Source organism: Triturus cristatus, chromosome 8 (genome assembly GCF_964204655.1).
Source record: "Triturus cristatus chromosome 8, aTriCri1.1, whole genome shotgun sequence".
Taxonomy (NCBI): Eukaryota; Metazoa; Chordata; class Amphibia; order Caudata; family Salamandridae; genus Triturus; species Triturus cristatus.
Window position 1 is genome coordinate 1,392,374,391 of NC_140591.1, and position 15,844 is coordinate 1,392,390,234.

General features: G+C 46.6%; 1 protein-coding gene across 7 annotated transcripts in view; it reads left to right on the plus strand.

Annotated features, from left to right (window-relative positions):
• SYNJ1 (synaptojanin 1) overlaps window positions 1–15,844 on the plus strand; it is a 683,220-nt gene that overhangs the window by 336,360 nt on the left and 331,016 nt on the right. For all 7 annotated transcript variants that reach the window (XM_085623112.1, XM_085623114.1, XM_085623109.1 and 4 more), the window contains one exon: window positions 6,988–7,072. In XM_085623112.1, coding sequence (XP_085479238.1) covers window positions 6,988–7,072 — 85 coding nt within the window. The remainder of the gene's footprint in view (window positions 1–6,987; window positions 7,073–15,844) is intronic.

Consider the following 15,844-nt stretch of genomic DNA (forward strand, 5'->3'; position numbering starts at 1 on the left):
GGAGAACCAAATCCTCTGCCTTTGCGCAGAATTAATTGATTCACAATACCCCCAAGCAGTGCTGTCCTTCAGTGTGCTCTATGTCCACATTAATATTTCTGATGCAAATCTTAAAATAGTGTGTGCCACCAAGACAAATTCTACAATGAAACAGTAGTGAAATAAATGTAAGTGCTTCTGTTGTTGATTATGGTAAAAAGATTCATTGTTTCACCACTGTCTTGGACGATGCCTTGTATTCTTTGATCTATCTGTCGTGCACTGCAGTCATGGTTGGTTTCTATAGACTTGAACTTTGTGTCAGGCAGTTTGTTGTTTGATCCACCACTTTATGGTAGATACACTTTTACTCCATTAGGTAACATAAGTCTGAGTATCTTGGACTCTCATCATGCGGAATCTTATGTCATATTGGGTTATTTTATTGGAAGACTGTCTTTGTTTGTGCCATCACAACAGAAGAGAGGGTCATTGAGATTCAAGGCATTGTTGGCAATGGAACTGTACAACATACAGGGTTGTACTGTGTTACTGTCCCTTGACTTATTGCAAGCAGCTTCCCATTACAGTTTGTGTGTTTCATGTACTGCCCTAAGTGACATGTGTATGCCCAGACGTGGGTCCCATGCTCGTGTCACTGGAGCCAAGCTGTACTCAACTTAATAACTAGGGCGAAACCGGTCCTGGGCTCTTGTTGTTCCGGGAGGACCTGGCTTGGCAGTTCGGGCTGGACTGTTCCCATGAGGAACAGGTTCAAGACTGATTTGCATATGGGTGCAAACTGAGGTGGTATGGTGAGCAAAAGAATAATGAGATGGAGTGCTACCCCGAGCTATTGCCAGTAGTTGAACTTATTCCAAGCTTCCTCCATCACTTTTTGTGTGTTTCAGGCAAAAGTGCATTGACATTTTTAATGAAAGGCAACTAGCCAGTCACAATGATCTTTAAAACAAGCAGGAAGGGTCGGGGCACAATTGGTTAGCTTGAGGTGAGGGACACTGCTCCTTTAATAGTTATGTTGTGGAAAAGCTCAAAAAAGGTTTTAGAGTCGTAGGAACCGTCAGACATTTCACGGTGAATACCACAGCTCTAAGTCCTTCACTGATCACAACCCACCTCTTCAGTTATAAGCAGAGAATTCTTCCAGCCCAACAGGACTCCCCTTAGTTTCACGAGTCTGCACACCTGGATTTTGCATAGGCAGTCCAGTGAGCTATGGTTCTTTGGGGCCATGTCCTTTCTCTGTGTACATAGATTTTGTAGCTTTCAGACTAACAAACTCCCAAAGCATGCTTCTTTCAGGCATTTTTTTGAGCAGAGACAGGCCTCTAGCATTGTTATTCTGCTGGGGGAAATTTCTTGCCCGGTACTGTGCACAAGAGATTTATGTCAGGTGCAGAGATAATTCTATCCAATAACACTTAAATCTAGGAGTAGGTATGATAATATTTTAAAGTCTTTATACAGCTTGTCTTGTAACAAGGCGTGTGGGAGCTGTGCAGGCATGTCTATCTTCTAGAAAGCAGCAGTACTTTCCCTTTAGCTTATCTATAATTGTTGTCCTTAACTGGTGTTCTTTTATAGCTGGTAATATTAAAGAAACAGGAATTACTGCAGAGGCCCATTATGATGGTTGTGTTGTCCTCCATGTGCTCTGGTACCTATCCTCTCCTCGGGTCCCCATCTAGGAGTAGCTGAAAGCCGTAACTGTTCTGTGGCCACTTTTCCACAGGAGGTGGATGTCTTGTAAGATCCTGGGTAGCAAGCAGAGGTCTCACAAAATTTTTAGCTGAATTTCTTGTCAATCTGCCACTTCCCATAAGAAGATGAATAGTATATTCCTGACATACTTTGGCTTTTTTGGCCTCCTGCCGTTCTCGGCTGGTGTCTGGGTCATTTTGGGTCAGTCCGTACTGCTGAGCTGAACTGAGAAACAATCAGATGGTAACTCCTCCCTTCATCATCTGCCTGTACCTATAATGATTCAGGTTCCCCATTGCTCACATCAACCAGACCCAGTTTGCCCAAAGTGAAAATCCCCATTTCCCTTGTGATTGGATGTACATCATGTAATAATATCCAAGTTGGCATAGAAGAACTCTGAAGCCCAGCTTTTTTTCCACTCTGAACTCCCCGCATTAACATCTAATCCAACCCTGCCCACTGCAAGGGGGTTCTAGCATCTCATGCCAACACTGTTCCAGATTGCCTTGCTGAGGAGCCGAGTTGCTGGGTTTTACAATGTAGCACATGTCCCTTCAGTGCTCTAGGTCAGTTGAAAGGGGTTCACCCAAAGAATAATGTATATTTTTAGAAAATGGCTATTTTGACAACTGTACTGTCAAATCCCAGAACTAAAATGAAAATACTAGGGTAATTGCTATAAAATTTTGATCCCAATGTAACCAGTGTTTTAATAGACTCTTATATGTTTTGTTTACAAAACAATTCTTTGGAAAAAAGGTCATTTTGTTAGCAATCTTTCCTTTATTGTTTTTTTACCCGAAAGCACACATCCTTATTCTCAGCAGGATATCTGCTACTTATTGACATGTGCCTACATTCCAGTTCCTAACTGTTAGAATGTTGCTTGTTAGTTCGCCAGTGGAAGCAGCACCTTCCCTGAGGTTACCAGAAAATCATCAGTGCTCCTGTTTGAGCTTCGGCCCATGCTAGGCGGCTATAACATCCATGCTGTGCTGCCACAGCATCAGCACAACAGAAGCCTGTGCAAAACACACAGTTAGTGTAGGTTTCCTGCAATTTGAGATAGGGCATAATGCAAGTAATTGTATTGACCAAAAGCAGCAATATCTGCCGGTAATCCGTTCCTTCCCATGATTAGGTGGAGCAGTGGAAACAAAGAAGGTGGGCATATTCGCTTTAGTAACAGTGGAATAAAATGTATCGCTGAAGACCTATGTACCACCATTCTGGAAAAAGCAGCTAATTCGCAAGCAGACGTATTGGAGCACAAGGTCTCAAGTCTTAGCCATCCACTGTATGAGTGATTACAGTATTCATCTTTCTGCCTTTATAATGAATTTTAAAATGTACCCTTCTGTAGCTAGTTCAACACAAGCAGAGTTAACAATTTGCATTTTGTTCTGTCCAGTGAATAGTAGCCTTGAAAGGAATGGCAACTATTATATACTCATCATAGGGTGACTGACCTTTGATGGACAAGGTAGAATTGAGATGAGGGTTGTTTTGCAGGGACGGAGGTGGATACTACCTAATGGTTCAGTTTTATCAAACGTGGCTATCAAACTATCTGGCTGCTCGAGAAAATGTAGGTTTAGCTCTGAACACAAGTTTGTTTAACACATCGAACTCCATAAACGGGCTCCGGATGGAAGCACTGCTCTTGTTAGTTGGTAAATTAATCCTGCGAGCCCCCAATTATACTGAGCTCAAACGTAGGCGAGTAAAGGAGAAAGATGTATGAAGGAAACTATGCATCCTCTTCTTAACACCACTTTACCACTACCGAGTTATTTAGGGGAGAGCTGTGGCCAACTGTAAAACTTTGTGATTGTAGCGCTGCATGGAAACATCTACACAAAATGGGAGGCACGTCAGGTCTCCAAAGCCAATAAAACAGATATGATTGAGGATTATTGACATTACACTTAATGAATTCAAAACGGCCGATGCCTAAAGACACTAGTAAAGTTTAACATTTAGTGATTATATTATAAATGTCTATGGGCTGGATATTGTTAGTTTATATTTTAAATACAATCTGTTTTATTGTAGTTACCCCTGAGGAAGGGCGATAGGATGCCCGAAATGCATTGGGTCATGTTAATCACGTAGCGTTACAAGCCATGGTGAGTCCCCATATGTTGGAGGAAAAAGCCTGGATAGGCAGATGTTGAACTACTTGTTGGATTACTGAATGGATAACAATTGATTATGAATTGAATTGGAACTGAAAGAATGAAATGAAGTTAAAAATAACGAAACTTTTGTTGACATTGATTAATGGCTGAGGAGATCTAACATGGCTCCCATTTTCATTGAGTATAACCAGCGCATGGACGGAGTGCATTCCAGGGTCGCACGCATATCTTCAAAAAAGTTGTCGAGTAATCTAGAACTCAAAATAATGGTGTGCACCTACCATCTCTATTTTGAAACACAATAACCGTACCAAAGAGCACAACAGCCACATTTTTCACTAGCCAACGATTGACTTGAATTGCTTTTCAAAGAGCTTTGGAAGTTTAAATAAAGGGAAGCAAGCTGTTCTCATAAATACCATAGCCCCCCGTTTCCTTTGCAACCGTTTACTACGAATGGCTATTTCTGTGATCATGAATAGAATGTCTCTCACTATAGTACCATAATTCCCTTGAATCTGGTACTCATCTCACTGGTAGTGCTGCGGGATTCAAACTACATGCATATCTACACTTACAGCATTGCTAGAGAGATTGATTTGGAATGGTGTAGGCAGTAACGAGGTGGTTTGCATAAAAACTGTCAACACAGAAAAACTATTGAGCAAATCATACTTGTAGCCCTATGACATTAGGCACTTGACAAGCGAGGGTCAGAAAGAACTGGTTTTCCAGGGAAGCATAAAGAACAGTTCACAGAAACCTCATGCAGTCTTTATAGATAAGAATACAACGATTCTCTAAGGCAATATAGAAGGCTTACCTCTGATAGACCACAAATTAACTTGATGTTTGGGTTGAGAAGCCATGAGGCCTCTGGGGACACTAGATGTTGTCTATCAATTTGCTGGTGTGGGTCCCAACATGAAACTAGGGAAGCAAAAATGCCGCCAAAGGAATCTCGGGTATACATAAAGTGATGGACGGAATGCTTGAGTTAATCTCAGCCACTGGTAATTACTTTGGGCCGCACCTCAATCCAGCATTATTTTGCACCCATCCATATGCAAATCAGTCTATTTGTTGTTGGAACGAAACGCGTTGGCTGCATCTTTTTGAAATAGTTGGATTGAAATAAATAAGCAAATTTGGAATCAACATATTGGATTCATCTTGGATTTTTTGCTGGTGCCCCTATCCACATTTGAGTTATGTGAAAATCAGTCTTAACCCCGCTCCAGTGGGAGCAGTCCATCCCGAACTGACAAGTCAGATCCTCCTTGAACTGTAACACAAGCAATCCAGGGCTGGTTTTGCCCTTGTTATGGGCTAATCAGCCAGGTATAGCTTAGTTCCAGTGACAGTGTGCAGCGGACCCATGTTTGGGTATCTGTCCCACTTAGGGTCTTAACATGACTTAATATGCCTGGCCATAACATGAGAAGACTGGAAACTGGTGGTGGGTGGTCACTCCCACTCTTACCTCCAGGCTCACCATCCCTAAACTCCCCCGCGGCACTCACCTCCTGGAAATTCGTGTACTTTTATAAGCCGATCTCCATATCATAGGAATGATTGCCTGACAAGGGTTGTACTTCTAACATTTCCGCTGTAATACAAGTATGCTATTTTTGTACTTTTATGGATAACATGACAATAAAAAGATTTTTTTTAAAAGACTTATTTGCACATGTCTTGGTCCAAACTTAGGTGCCATAGTGGGCGAAAATGATGGTTTGGGAGGTGATCCGATCGATTGTCAGTGGCTCAGATTAAGTCAAGCATTCCATCCATCATCGTTTTTTCACCACAAGAATGTCAGTGACTTCTAGCTCTTGGTTTGCATTTGGCGTTCGACCACACTTGTGTGAAAAATACTGCTACGCTTGTGCAAATACCAGCACTCTAACAAGTATACATTCATTTAGTGTTAGTGCTAGATGGATAGCAAGAACATCTTGCTAACCACTTAATGATCCAACCAGCCTTGAGTTGCATATCCTATGCAAAGCCTCAAAAGTACAGAGAATTGCAAGATGCAATTCCCCATACCTATCAGTATCCTGGGGTAGGACTATACAGCGTCACTGTCCGGAATTGTACACACTCTACCATAAAGATGAGATTCTCTGTAAACACCAATCAGTAGATCAAAAAACCTTTCTCAAAATGTATCTATTGTTCCAAACCAAAGAGTATACCTCACAAGAGTGTACTTCACATGAACAGACACTTAAACTCTTTTCAATTTTGACACAAAATACTACTTGGGAAGTAAAAGGAAAAATTAAGCACGCTTTTTGAAGACAAATGGGAAAATGAATTGCAGGATAAAGAAATTGTCAATGTGCAACAATGCATTCTGGGGATTGTAGTATGGTGTGACTACACTGGATTCTAGTAGGCGTGCGTAATGATGCGGGGAATGCCACAATCCATTGAAAGCTTACATGTGAACAAAGCTGTAACATCAGCCAAAACGCGTCTGGATTATTTGTTTTTAAGCAAGCTGCCACATTCCCATTTGGTGATTAAAAACGCCTGTCTGCACTAAGGTGCGATGTACGGCGCACTTCTTTACTTAATGGAAAGGAAGTATGTATGTGTTGGGTATATATGGAGATATATATCTATATATAGCAACCATTACAATAAAAGTCTGCAAATTACTGCAGAACCCTTTAAAATCCAAAAATACATGTTTTTTTCAAAAGCTTTTATTTCTTACGATATTTTTGTGTACAATACATTATTGTATCCTCCTTTTCATGCAAAAGTACATTTGTAACGTTGGCCGTTCCATTTTATGAGAAGGTATACGAAAATGGCACTGTTTGTATTTACACAAATGATAATATGTTGCAGTGTTCGCATTCGCGTGCAGTCTTACATTATGTACAGGGAAATTATATGATATACTCAGAATCACACTATGTTGTGGCAAGCGCCAAGGCCGAGATTCAAAATGAAGTCCTCCGGTTCGAAAGTATGCAGAAGTAGTTCTCTTTGTATACATTAATATTTAGTTCTATTGTTTTTATCTGTCATTTGTTTTAGGTCTGGGTTTCTTTAGGCCTATACCTTTCTATGTTCATGTATTTTGGTGCACGAAGTAATCATGTGTTAAACTATTTACTTACAGATAGAAGATACAAGCCTATTGATATTTTTGCAATTGGATTTGAAGAAATGGTGGAATTAAACGCAGGCAACATTGTGAATGCAAGGCAAGTGGTACAAATGTATATTTCTACACTATCAAACTTTTTTAATGAAATTAATTGAACTGTTTTCATTTCAACTTGTTCATTACAAACACGTTTGAAGTCTAGACAGATGTATCTGATGGAAGGTTTAGGAGTTTGGTGTGGCCTGACTTGCACTCCCTTTCGGTGAAGGACAGTGTGAGGAACTTGACTCTCCATTTAGTTTACTGATCAATGGAATAATCCTACTATGATCCTGCAGTAGTTCGCCATTTCCTCTTGCTCAGTTCTTTGTCAGCGTTTTAGACACTTGCTTCCTGGGAAAATATGGAGGTGCAGAACAGTCTGTGTGGAACTTTTGATGCAAGTTGTCCCTTACTAACATACACTTTCCTTTGGCTTTCCTACTAAATACTGTGTACATCTTCTTTATGTCTGTTTTGTACGCATTTTTGTTGCTTCTGGTGTCATTCCTTTCCCAAGCTTATTAGAAACTAGAGGAGACACAGGAGAGCAGGATGTTCAGTCTATAGATTCAGTGCAACAGCCCAGGTGCAGGGTAAAAGATTTTGCTTTATGTTGCTTCGAAAACCTGATGTATCAGTCTACCATGCGTACGACCGAGTTACCTTTAAAGAGTGTAGTAGAGGAAAAAACAAGATTATTTAGTGACCTTTTCTCTGCAGCTGGTAACGTGTTCAACAGCTGTTCAAGATTGAGACAAATTGAATAATCTGATGGCAATGCAATCCTCTTTCATTCCTTTCCGGGTACTGTACCACAATTTCACTGAATGCTAAGTGTCTAGCATGCTTCATAGGACAGTTGGCTCAAGCTGAGGTGAAAGCTTTCACAACTGTATTTAATTACACTTTAAAAACAGCTGTTGTGCCAGCAGAGTGGAAATGGACAATTATAAGCCTCGCTTTCTAAAAACAAATGTTAGATCCTAAGGATTTTAACAACTTCCGTTCCATTTCCATTTTGCCTTACACAGCCAAATTACTAGGGCAGGATTTGATGTCACAGCTAAAGGAATTTGTGAAAGAGAACAACCTATAGGACTATGAAGAAAAAGGGTTCAGACTTGGAAGAAGTACTGAGTGTGCAACCTCTGTCTGTCCCCGGAACACGACGAGAAAGACTGCGACGTGTGCTGATCGTTCCGATTGAAAAAGACTGTTTGTGATCGCCGGGCTCGATATCATGAGATGCAACAGCAAAGCAGCTCCGCACCAGACATCTTCGGCGAAGAGTCTGACCCAGAACATCATGCCCAAGGAGCCGAAGAAGAAGAACATTTCTCCGTGTCCGAGGACGACTTAGACATCGAAGAAGAGGAGCAAGTTACTCCGGGTCAGCATACCTTGAGTAAAGACAACCCCTTACCCCCCAACAACCTAAGACAAAGGTTCCGGTCCCTCCTCTGCCTTCAGGCCAAGGTCGACACCAACAAACCTTTTCCGACGCCCCGCCTGCGGGCCCGGCTTCGCAACATAAAGAAAAGCCTTCCAGTTCGGGCTCGGACCGACCCCATCTCGGTGCCACCCCAACACCTTTGGCACCGAAACACAAGTCCAAGCTGACACCATCGGCTCCAAATGGCTCAGAGCCGAAACCTTCGGTGCCGAAACAGGCATCCAAGGATAGAGACACTCCATCTAAAGAGCCTCGGTCCGATTTCACATCCGAAACAGATGAAGTTGGTGATTCACCCTGATACAGCAAAAAGAACAATTGATGGACAGAATTCAGAACAATGTCATACATTCAACCCCATACAGAGATATGGGCCTAAATCCATCATTTTTTTTCTCACCATGCCATTCCAGTTTGGACCCAGCCATATGCAAATCAGTCTTGACGCTGCGCCCAATGGCAACAGTCTAGCCCGAACTGCCAGGCCAGGTCCTCCTTGGACTGGAAACAAGAATCCTAGGACCGGTTTCAGACTTTCAGCCCTCATCAGCCAGGATAGCTTGACTCCAGTGGCATGGAGAGCACAGGACCCATGTCTGGGCATAAACGTCCCACTCGGGGTGACAAATACAAAAAGAACAATTGATTGACAGAATGCAGAACAATGTCATACATTCACCCCAGTACAGAGATCTGGGCCTAAATCCATCATTTTTTTGCTCGCCATTCCAGTTTGGACCCAGCCATAGTAGAAGCGATTGGTCATTTACTGTAACAACAATAAAATCAATCCGCTAGATGCTTCTGTTCAAAACATCATTTGCTATGTACTACATCTACAGTGTTCCAATTTAGCGTACACATCTATACGCTTACATCTTTCTTCAATAGCTGCATATATTACAAAACAGACCGCATTGGTTCCAGTGTGGAATCTCAACCTAGTCCTTACAAGAAGCATGGGTCCACCTTTTGAGCCATTGCACAAATGTGAACTACAATTTCTCACTTGGAAGGTAGCCTTCCTCATAGCCATCACATCTCTGAGAAGAGTGTGTGAGCTTCAGGCACTAACCATAGAAGATCCATTTTTACAAATACACCAAAACAAAGTAGTTCTAAGAACTAACCCCAAATTTTTACCTAAATTCATTTCTGCCTCTCATATCAACCAATCTGTTGAGTTGCCTGTGTTCTTCCCTCAACCAGATTCAGTGGCAGAACGTGTTCTTCACACCATAGATGTCAAAAGAGCATTACTATACTACATAGAAAGGACAAAACCTTTCAGGAAAACCAAGCAACTTTTTGTTGCTTTTGCTCCCCACGTAAATGCAATCCAATATCAAAATCAAGTATTGCAAGGTGGATAGCTAAGTGCATTCAAATATGCTACATAAAAGCTAAACGCACGTTAACAATTCCCCCTAGAGCGCATTCTACACGCAATCTGGGGGCTTCTATGGCATTCTTAGGAAATATACCCATAGATGACATCTGCAGAGCTGCAACATGGTCTACACCACACTTTGACAAAACACTATTGTGTAGATGTGTTACCAAGACAGCAAGCTAGTGTGGGCCAAAAAGTTTTACGTACACTATTTCAGACGACTGCAACAGCTACAGGTTAGCCTCCGCTTTGGGATATAACTGCTATGTAGTCTATGCAAAAGCATATGATTTACAGCTTGTATGCCTTGAACAGAAAATGCTACTTACCCAGTATGCATCTGTTCCTGGCATATAGAGCTGTAGAGACATATGCGCCCACCCGCCTTCCTGGGTACCGTTACCTGTTGCAGTAATATTTTAATTAGATACTATATACATGGACATCTCTCTTTACTACTCTTACTAACTCCATCATCACCATTTATGGCAAAACAATCTAAGGATGACGTCGATGCCCATGCGCACTATCACTGAAAGGAGGAGTCACCTACCTCGTGACTGGAAAGACTTCTTCGAACGAAAACAAAGTGCAAACATCCGGACCCAACACTAGATGGCGATCTATGCAAAAGCATATGACTCTACAGCTCTATATGCCAAGAACATATACATACTGCGTAAGTAGCATTTCTCTTTTTTGTCATATACAAGTGTGATGTAACATTTGTAATTACACAACAAGCATGCAAGCAACTCATTAAATCATCTTGCATAATTGCATCAATGTTTCAACTTCTTTTCAGCATTGCATCATTTAGATTTTTTGGAATATTCTGATTTATTTTGTTCATTATGAGGCCCTAGGGCACCAGCTGTGCGTGTTGTCTCTAAACTTAGGTGATCTTGCATTTCCCAATTTGTTCCACAGGCTTAGACAGGGCTTGTTACAGCAGTGCATGCTAAGTTTGTTTCTAATGTTGAAACTGTTGTATAATTTGGTACCATATGTGTAATTGAGTGCATTTCAACCACTGGACTTGCCAGCAGCCTTCAACATACTGTTGGAGAGCCTCAGTAACATCAGCTGCCAGGTCCGAGTTCTTGACTTTAACTTCTGTCTCATATAGGGATTCATATGGCTTCATATTTTCCCTGTCTGTAGGCAGGCTCTTGCTAGCCATCTGATTGCTATAGGAAGTTGTTTGTATATGTATGTGGATGATACAAAGCTGTTGGTCAATCTAACTAAAGAGGGAAAATTTCCAGGGGAAAACTTTTAATCCTCTCAATTTAATTAATGTTTTATGATGGTTAGAAGATGGGTGTCAAAACTTCTCCTTTTCAAAACCAAGGTATTGCTGTCACGCCTGGATACTGCATGAGGGCATCACTTACATAGACCACTAGCATGAGCAATCAGCCTCAACCAGCTTAATCAGTCCATAATCCTGGCCTGCATTTAGATATCTGAAAGAAACACGTTAGTTAGATTCCTCACCTTAGAATATCCCCTGGCGTCAGGCTGGATCCGGAAAGATTTTTCGTCAGCAATACCCTTGCGCGTCGCCAGGCGTCGTCTGCGGCTCCGCGTCCGTCGTCGGCGTCGTGATCGCCGGGATGACGTTGTCGGAGTACTTAGATGCCGCCCTCGCGTGCTGACGTCAGTTCTTCTTTTTTCCGCGCCAGTAAGTGCCGATCCGGGAAGAGCATACCCTTTTAGTCACTTTTTGACTAAACTTTTTTGAACTCTTTTTTTGGTTCCATTCTCGTCGACCTAGACTCTGGTGCCGATAGGGATGCCTGGCTTCAAAGCTTGTGACTCCTGTCACCGACTGATGTCGGTCACGGACCACCACCGCCGGTGCCTCTATTGCCTTGGGGCCGACCACCATGCCGAGTCGTGCCTCGACTGCCGGGCCTTGACTTTGAAGGCTAGGCGGGAGCGGTCCCGCAAGCTACTCGAGTTCCGGCACTCTGCTCCGCGCCGTTCAAGGTCCCTGTCGAGGAGGAGGTCGAGGGACCGGTCGCGGAGCCGCAGCCATCACCGCTCGTCGGGGTCCAAGTCTTCGCGATCCGGTAACTCGAAGCACAGCAAGAAGTCGAAGAGGCGACATCGCTCTTCTGGCTCCCCTCGCCGGTCGCGCGACTCGGCTGAGGTTTCGGGTGGCACCACACGCGCGGCTCCGTCTGAGCCGCATGAGCACCGTCCGTCCCCATACCCTCCGGTCCCTGGGACTGACGCGACTCCGACGGAGGTCAGTGCCTTCCTCATAGCCATGAGGAACCTGGCTCCGCCATCGACGCCTGCCGGCGCGCCTTCGGGCCCCGCAGGCTCGACTGGGAATCCTAGCGAGCCGGCGGCTCCGGCCCCGGCGCCATCGTCGACTCCGATCCCGACGCCGCAGGTCCCCGAGACATCCAGGCCGGGATCTCAAGTCGGTGCCGGTCGACCTCACGACCCCTCCGCCGGCGCCGACTCCTCCGGTGCCACCCCTGGCGCCACCTTCGGACGATGCCGTTCCCCAGTTTAGTCCGGGTCCGGGCCCGGTGTCGGAGCGGCACCAGCCGGCGCCGCACCCGGTGCCGATAGGTGGCAGTTTCATCTTCCGCCCGGCTCCGATCATTCCACCTGTATACCAGGAATCGGATGACGGTGACGACTGGGAGGGGTCTGAGGACCCCCCTGGCCCGGCAGGGCCAGTTATCTCAGGACTGGGCAGACGAACTGGGGGATGCCAGTGGTCTTGACACCTCCCCTGACACTGGCTTCATCTCTCCTCCGACCGTGGCTTCGGAGGAAGGTGCTACCTTTTCTGTGGTGCTGCGCAAGGCGGCCGAAGCCCTTGGGCTAGAGCTGACTGCTGTGGCCGTGAGGACTAATCTCCTCACTGAAGTGCTCCAATCGTATGCAAGCTCCTCGGAGCCTCTGCTGCAGTTTAATGAAGCACTGATTGACGTTCTGAAGGGCACCTGGTCCAAGCCCTCCACAGTTCCTCCTGTGGACCGGAACGTGGCCCGGTACCACCGCCCTGCACTGGGCGACCCCAGTTTTCTGTCCATGCACCCCACGCCCGAGAGCCTGGTTATCCAGGCCTCTACTCCCAGACCTCCTTCCTGTCCACTCCCCCGGATCGGGAATCCAAAAGGTTGGAACAGTTTGGGAAGAAACTGTTCTCCTCACTTAGTTTGGGGTTGCGGTCTATCAACACCGCGTGCCTTTTGGACCGTTACTCCCACTCCCTGTGGGATACGGTGGAGGACGTGCTGCCCCAGTGTCAGGAGGAGGCCCGGACACGTCTCGCCCAGGCTCTTGCCGACGGGCGGGATGCGGCACGGCATGCAATCCGATGTGGACTGGACACAACGGACTCGCTGGGCAGGGCAATGTCGACCACGGTGGCGCTTCGTCACCAAGCCTGGCTGCGGTCCGAGTTTTTCCGGGGATGTCCAGAGCACCCTCATGGACATGCCCTTCGATGGCAGTCGCCTTTTTGGCGACAAAGCGGATAGTGCGCTGGAGCGCTTTAAGGACTCCAAGGCTACGGCCGACCTCCACGCGGACATGGATTCCGCCGAGGCGGTACAGGGGGACAACGTGCCGGTCTGTCCACATCCATCCCAGCAGCATCCGCCTCAAAGCCCTCCTAGTCCGAGCTTTCAGGCCCATTCCACGCCAGTGGGAGGCAGAGTTCGTCATCACCTGCTCCACTGGCGTACCATCACATCGGACAGGTGGGTGCTGCAAATCGTCCGAAGGGGCCACTCCCTCCCCTTCGAGGCAACCCTCCAGCCATGCCACCGCAGTGCCATTGAATTTCGAGGGATCACTTGCAACTTCTGCAGGAGGAAGTTACGGCCCTCTTGGCCAAGGGGGCCATCGATCGCGTTCCTGGTCCAGAAGTAGGTAGTGGTTTCTATTCCCACTACTTTCTGGTTCCCAAGAAGGGAAAAGGGGGCCTACGCCCTATCTTGGACCTCAGGAGCGTCAACGCCTTCCTCCGGAAGGAGAAGTCCAAGATGCTCACCTTAGCTCAGGTTCTGGCTGCCCTAGACCCTGGAGACTGGAGGGTAGCATTGGACTTGCAGGACGCTTAATTCCACATCCCTGTCCTGCCGGCCCACCCGGGGTTACCTGCTGTTCACGGTGGGCCAAGAGCATTTTCAGTTTACCGTGCTCCCCTTCGGCCTCACCAGTGCCCCTCGGGTGTTCACGAAAGTGATGGCGGTGGTCGCAGCTCACCTGCGCAGATTGGGGGTTCCAGTCTTCCCCTATCTCGACGAAGGCGGGCTCACCCCAGGCAGTCATCTCCCACCTCCAGACTACGGCCGACCTCCTGCATTTGCTGGGGTTCTCCATCAATGTGCCAAAGTCGCATCTGAGTCCCTCCCAGAAGCTCCTCTTCATCGGAGCGGTTCTGGACTCGGCGCAGTTCTGGGCCTATCCTCCGGAACAGCGGGTCCGGGATATTCAGGCTCTGATTCCCATCTTTCGGCCTCCATCCCGGGTTTCGGTCAGGTTGGTGCTGCAGCTTCTGGGTCTGATGGCCTCCTGCATTCTGTTGGTGCATCACGCCAGATGGCGAATGTGGGCTCTGCAGTGGGACCTGAAGTTTCAGTGGGCCCAGCATCAGGGCAACCTGTCCGACCACGTCCTGATCTCGGAGGACACTGCGAGACAGTTGTAGTGGTGGCTCACGAACTGCAATTGGGTCCCTACCCCAACCGGAGCACGTAGTAGTGACAGATGCGTCCCTCCTGAGATGGGGGGGCCACATGGGAGAGGCAGAGATCAGAGGCCTCTGGTCTCTGGCGGAGTCTCCGCTCCGTATCAACCTTCTGGAGCTGAGGGCGATCCGACTTGCACTGAAGGCATTCCTTCCCTCTGTCCGGGGAAGTGTAGTGCAGGTGTTCACGGACAACACACCGCCATGTGGTATTGCAACAAACAGGGCGGGGTGGGGTCGTGGACCCTTTGTCAGGAGGCCCTGCGCCTCTGGACATGGCTGGAACATCAGGGCATCACCCTGGTGGTTCAACATCTCTCTGAACGCCAGAGCAGACTAACTCAGCCGCCGGTGCATGATGGATCACGAATGGCGTCTACACTCGGACGTGGCGTAAGGCCTCTTTCGGCAGTGAGGCGAGCCTTGGTTAGATCTATTCGCCACCGAAGAGAACGCGCAATGTCAGCAGTTCTGCGCATTGGAGTTTCCAAGGCGGCACTCGCTCGGGGACGCCTTTCGTCGCTAGTGGAGTTGCGGTCTGTTGTACGCCTTTCCGCCTATACCACTTCTGCCCAGAGTTCTGAAGAAGATCAGGGCCCAAGTAATCTTGGTGGCTCCGGATTGGGCACGAAGATACTGGTGTCCCGAGCTACTTAGTCTATCGATCGATCCCCCGATACGACTGCCTCTTCAGGAGGACCTTCTGTCGCAGCAGCATGGGACGGTCCTCCACCCAAACCTATCCAGCCTCCACCTCCATGCGTGGAGATTGAGTGGCAGCAGTTGATGCCATTTGACTTGCCTCCTGAAGTCTGTAAGGTTATTCTGGCAGCTAGGCGTCCCTCCACAAAATCTGTATACGCCTGCAGGTGGAACAAATTTGTGGCATGGTGCACAGCAAAGGCTGTGGATCCCCTTTCCGCCCCTCTTTCTGAGGTTCTCCTCTTTCTTCTTTCCATGGCCCAGCAGGGCTCTGCTCTGGGCACCCTTCAAGGTTACCTTTCAGCTATTTCTGCTTTCTCACGGCTTCCTGATCAGCCTTCTCTTTTCAAATCCCCTGTTGTTTCTCGCTTCTTTAAGGGCATTACTCACATGTTTCCTCCTGTCCCTTTCGTAATGCCTCAGTGGGATTTGAATCTGGTATTGACGTTTCTGATGTGCGCTCCCTTTGAGCCGCTTCATAATTGTCCCCTTCGTCTGTTGACGCTTAAGACTGCTTTCCTGGTTGCCATCCCCTCTGCTAGAAGGGTGAGTG